Source organism: Vulpes lagopus, chromosome X, assembly GCF_018345385.1.
Source record: "Vulpes lagopus strain Blue_001 chromosome X, ASM1834538v1, whole genome shotgun sequence".
Lineage (NCBI taxonomy): Eukaryota > Metazoa > Chordata > Mammalia > Carnivora > Canidae > Vulpes > Vulpes lagopus.
The window spans coordinates 122,761,178-122,767,177 of record NC_054848.1 but is presented as its reverse complement, the minus strand read 5'-3'; the positions used below and the strand labels follow the sequence as shown (position 1 = coordinate 122,767,177).

Here is a 6,000-nt window from a genome sequence, read left to right as displayed (position 1 = left end):
TGAACCACAGACTTCATTTCCATGCAGAAGGAAGCCCTTGAAAGCAAGTCAGAGAATACATAGGTTCTCACATTCATATGTCTCCCTATATCCACAGACTCACTTGTGTGTAGTGGAGCCACTATAGCAGCCCCTCGCTGCTGAGGTGTGACATGCCAAGGTACATGCTTGAGCATCCACACATGTACTACCCAGAAGTGTAAGGGAGTTAATATCTCACAGGGGAGATATTTGACTGAGATAGAAGGCAGGAGCTAAATTCTTCTTCTCTCCCCCGCCCCCCGCAGATGGGCTATATGGAGATGCAATATGGCCTGTCATAAGAAACTGAGAAATTAGCCTGTCATGAAACAGATTATGACCAACACAATGATACATTCCTTTATGTTCATTACCCTTCTTCCCTACTTCCCTACTCTTTTTCCTTACTCTTACTTCCTTGGTATCGCAAATAAGCTTTAGCTTTGAGTTCTCTTTTCTAAGAAATTCAGACATCTGGAAATAAGTCATAGTTCTACACAATTTCAGAACCATGTAACTTTGGACAGGTCATATTCCCACTCTGTGCATCTTTTTCTCCAACTGTACAATGTTGATGTTGGAGCAGATGCTCTTTAAGAGATGTTCTTTCTGGGTCTGAAGTAATACCAGGGTAAAGGATTGCCACTATGAAGGAGGTGATGGGACAATGGTCCTCAGCGGAGTGCTTACATTTGAGTCAGAAGAATGCACTTGGTATAATCAATGAACTTACATGTTAACAATTCCAACTAATCACTAATCTCAAGTTCTAAAAATAGTTTTAGTTCTACTTTCTGCAGAAAGAAATCAAATTAGTTTTCCTGGGCCTATAAAGAAAAGGTTACACTCTTAAAAACTCACCTTGTCTGGCACAAGTGAAAATATTTCTCTTCCAGTTCTATACTGTAAACTGAGAAGTGGCCACCATCTTGGGAAGCAAGGCAGCTAATATATGGTATCTGTAACTATTGCTTTGATCCTAACACAGGAGCACATTTGTTTCAACTGTTAAACTGCAGAGGAACTGGAGTTGGGGAAAGGACTATTTACTGTTTGAGGCTTGTTATACCAGAAGTGTTTACTTTATGCTCCAGACTTCTATTCCTAAGTCTAGAGCATGGACTTCTTTGGACTCAGACAGCTCTGGTTGATATATTAGGTCTTTCATCTACAAGCTTTGTTACCATTGGCAAGTCAATTAACCTCTCTGTGCTTCACTTTTCTTATATGTGAAACGGGAATTGTAATGGTACCTACATCTTAATGTGTGAATTAAATGAACTAATATAGGCAATGTGCTTAAAGCAGTGTTTAGCACATAGTAAGCACTATATAAGTGTTCACTATATTTATCATAGCCATTGTGATAAGGGCAGATGGGCTGGAATCAAAGAAAAACTCTTGGCTAAAGTCACGTGAAATGTATCAGGGAACCAATATGTGGAAAGCAGTAGAATCAGGGGGTAACAGATGACTTAACTGCAAAAAAATGCTAAGCAGGAAACAACCCTCTAAATATTCCTGTTTATACAGCACATGACACGAGGTAGCAAAATAATGAAAACAGAGGCTTTCTGCAGGATTTAGAGTTCTTTCATATATATTTTAAATATACATGTGCAATACATTAAAATATATAGAGATGTGTGAATATATATATTTACACACACACACACATATATATACATATACATGTGTATGTATATGTATATATATGATTTCACAGAAGGGTACATATGCACACTCACACGTCTGTACACATACCCCAACAGGACCCATCTATACGTAAACCAGATGCAGCCCGTATCAGGCCAACTTGGACACAAGTGAAAGCCCTGACTCAGCAGCAGATTGCAGATTGCAATTGCATTTGAGTAACCCTTCAGTTTCTTCTACCAAGTGTAAGGCCATTTAGAAATACACTGAGAAGAGCTCTTCTGGGTGTATGGCAGAGCCCAGGGCCCCTCTGGCAGTGCACAATTTGCCTGAGTAAGGACTGCAGGATTGGGATATCAAGGAGCTATCAAGGAGGAGGGACTTGTGATAGTCTGGGCCCTGAAACTAATAAGCAAACATCCATAGAATAACTTTAGCTCCAGGAACAATGCACTAGTGTCATAGAATCCTTATATATCTCAGCTCTAAGCAAATTTCAGGCATAAGCGGGGAGAAGTGTGTGTTGCTACTCATCACCATCCAGCTGGACCCAGAGAACTGGGCACAGCTTTTAGGGGTAGATAAGTCAAAGTTCAATCAGGCAGACTCATACAATTTTAAAAAGTTACTTAAAATGGAAGGATCTGAAAGCAACATAAGAGGTTACAGGTATTGGTTTGGGTTTATAATGTTCCAAGAAGCCAAACCTTATATATGGCACCATTTGCAGCAATATCGTTAACATTATTAATAATTGTCATAACATATTTATATATACAAAAATAGAGCAAAGCAATTCTAGAAGAGGAGGCGAAAGTGAAAGCATGGGGCTGTGTGCAGCCCAAATGTCAGTACACTTCAGGAAGATTCAGAACCAACAGAGACTAAGTGGCACATATTTCTCTAGAATATACCCGACAAAGGGATGTCGACGTTCCCTTCTTCTTCTCCCTGTGTATGACTATACATTTCTCTCCATGTCTCCACTCTGCGATACACATCCATGCACACTTTAAAAGAGATGATATATAAAGTTAGAGTCTGGAAGTCTTAAACTAAGTTGGAGCACCTTGATTTCAAGCAAGTGCCCTCAATCTCTGAATTCCTCAGTGAATTTTGGATTCACTTACAGAGGGAAACTGGATCTAATTCTTGTGTCTTTAGCAGCTGTCTTTAGCTGCCTGCCATCCCCACTGCAGCCTTTTCCCATTGAAGTGGATTCACAACACAGGCTCTTGGTATTTTTGTAAAAGAGAAGTCAGTTCTCTGCTTTATGTGTCTTTCATCTCAGTTTTCCACTGTTGCTGAAATTTAAGTTCTCAGGCAATTGCCACGACAGACAAAGCCAGGAGTGAGCACAATGTGTGCAGCAAAGAGTAGGCGAAGATACAGCTTGGTTAGGGATTCCTTGTTTGTTTGTTTGTTTCCACACTTGAGCTTGTACAGGTGACAGAGCCAAAGGTGATGTCCAGTGGGGGCAGCCTCAACACCTGATGGTTAATGAGCTACCCACTATGCACTGCATAAAGACCACCACACTAACTTGGCATGGTTACAGCAAATTGAATGGCAATGGCTTTCTGTCACTGTGAACAGAGTCCTAAGAGAAAAGTCCCATGACCTAGTGTGATGTAGGGTAGGTAGAGAATACTGAACTAGGAGTCAGAAGGCCTGTATTCTAGTCCCAACCCTGCTATGAACTCCATGTGTGGCCTTGGGAAAATCCCTTCCTGTCTCCAGGCCTCAGTTTTCCCATCTGCAAAATAAGGGCATTGAACTAGAGTAACAGTTAAGATTCCTTCCAGCTCTAAAGTTTTATGACTTTTTATGTCCATAATTAAGGCCTGAGCCATGCAGTCTCAGGGCAGTTAGCTTCTAAGAGAGAACAGACCTCTGTAATACCCTTGCTTTGTTCATTTAGCTATAAAGCACGTCTGCCTTTGGCACTTGGGTCAGACATACAAAGTTATGAGCATCCTGATTTACTATCCTACTCCGCATGCTAGTGGAATCTGTCAGTACTATAAGTTGATTATTGGGAAAGAGCGTAAAACTCCAACTAGTTAAACCTGGAAATGTAAGATAATTTTTGCCTCATATGCTCACAAACAGGTGAGTGTGGTTATGAGTGCACACACACACACACATCAGGATATAGACTATTGCTAGTGATCAGTTCATTACAGTAATCCATTTCCCTTAATAAAATTTAGTAAATAGTATAGCATAGCAAAGTTTGGCGTCAAAGGAAACACCTATGGAAAAACAGCACTTTTGGACGTAGTAGAGAAAGAAGGACAGGTAGAGAGAAACAAAGGGAGGTCAAACAAGAGAGAAATACAAGTAGAGAACGAATTAGGTGGAAAGAGTAAGAGGAAAGGAGTAGAGAGAAGGGATAGAGAAAGAAGAAAACCAAAAGAAGTAAGGGTGGGGATGAAGGAGGAATGAACACAGAATAAGACGAGAGAGGGAGAAAAAGAGTAAAGAGGAGAAAGGGCAGTAAACAGGGCAAAGGGGTCAGATTCCCTGGAATATTGAACACTGTTCCACCTGGACCTGTGAAAACCATCTAAGGAGAAAGTTTCCAAAGGCACCGTGGAAAGTAGAGTGACGCGCAGAGCCTGCATCAAGAGGCATTATGTTGGGGAGCCCCTAAACCTCCACGTTGCTGGCTCTGTCAGTCCTCGGTGTCCAAATCTCATGCCTATGTGTCACCTGAATTTGCCATGACAGCCACAGGGCTCAAATGGCAAGGTGTAAAAAGGTTGAAGAGGAGTGGGATAGATACTGTGAGAAAGAACAAGGCATCCTGCACCAGGATGTACTTGGCCATCCCCTGACACTGCAGGAGCAACACCGGTGAGGCCCTAACTTTGGCTGCTTTAATCCTTCTCCCCCTCTTCAAAGATGAGGCCTATACTTGACTAATGGGAGTTAGAAGGAGAAAGCTCTGGATCCATTTTTGGGAAGGTCATACAGACTTTTCCTGGGCCTTAGGGAACGGTGCACTACCAGAAGAGATTTTCCTGCACACAGTGTTGGTGTGCCTCTTACAGCGGCAGCCTGGTCGCCTGAGGCTATCATAGCCCTGCTGGCACAGATGGAGGCATCCACGGGTAGGCAGGTAGCAGCACAGGCAAGGTAGGAAGAGGGAGATGAGACTCATGGCTGCCCAGCGGACAAAGCAAGAGCTAGGCCCACAGGAGCAGGGCTCATCAGCGCAGTTGTCTTCATCATCAGTGGAGCAGTGGTAGAAGAGGCCCTTAACACAGCAGAGACAAGTGCCATAATCGAGGAGGCTCTCGGCAGAGCAAAGGCAACGCTGGTTGCACAGCCAGCAGGAGGGGAGAGGACGAGCTGCTGTGCAGAGGACACATTTGCAGCGCCCACACTCCTCGCAAATGAAGAGGTGCTCACTGGGGTGCACTGCAGATTGCTCAGCTTCTCCCTTCAGAGCACCATCCACCTTTGGGTGGGCCCCTGCTCCAGGCTGGGTTCGGATGATGGACTGGCCTGAAGGTGAGGGTGTAATGCTGGCCAAGAGCCTTTGATCAGAGGCAGTGGTGCTATGGGACATTGAGCTGGCAATGCTAGATTGGCTCAGATGCTGAGGCAAGGGCTGCAATTGATGGCACTGGCTGAGACTGCGGGGAAGAGCAGTAGGCATGGTAGCCAGGGACCAATCAGATTTGTGGGTTTGCACTATAAGGGAAGGGCTGGAGAGGGCCTGTTTACAGGGGACTGGAGGCCGTTCCACATAATCATTGCTAGCATGAGTAGAGCGCAGCTGTTCGATAGGGAGAATTTGTTGGAAATCATCTGTCACTGCAGCATCCATTCTGCCTTGATTCTTGAGTTCTGAGTGGTTTTGGGTCAGGGTGGCACTTGTGGTGATAAAGAGCCCTTGGAGTTACATGGACCTTAGGGCACATCAGAAAATCCTAGGAGAGAAGAAATAGAAACAATCCATGAGAAGACACAGGCATGACTACTTTGCAGGGAACTAACAAAGCTCAGGCCCTACCTCTACCACTGCCTTCAGTTACTTTAGGGTAGTCTTCATGTTACACCTTCATTCTGTGATGGACCTTACCTACTTCTTTACAGACAGATCTGGTCAACCCATCCTGACCATAAAGCACTGTGGGAGCAAAGCTCATATCATTGATTCCTTTTGTATCCCATCATGTGATGAGGGTCACAGGAGCAGTGAGCTCATTCAGATGTTTGCTAACAGAGAAATCCAGGCCTTGAGTGTCAAAATTCTAATAAAAATGGAACCTAAAAAAAAAAAAAAATGGAACCTGATTTCAAACGCAAACA

The 6,000-nt window shown here is 43.6% G+C and overlaps 1 protein-coding gene across 4 annotated transcripts in view; it reads right to left on the bottom strand.

Annotated features, from left to right (window-relative positions):
• Window positions 1-1,620: 1,620 nt before the first annotated feature.
• The window catches only part of SPRY3 (sprouty RTK signaling antagonist 3), a 190,560-nt gene continuing 186,180 nt past the window's right edge, over window positions 1,621-6,000 (bottom strand). For all 4 annotated transcript variants that reach the window (XM_041740600.1, XM_041740602.1, XM_041740601.1 and 1 more), the window contains one exon: window positions 1,621-5,618. In XM_041740600.1, the coding sequence (XP_041596534.1) occupies window positions 4,649-5,515 (867 nt within the window). In that variant the 5' untranslated portion in view covers window positions 5,516-5,618 and the 3' untranslated portion in view covers window positions 1,621-4,648. The remainder of the gene's footprint in view (window positions 5,619-6,000) is intronic.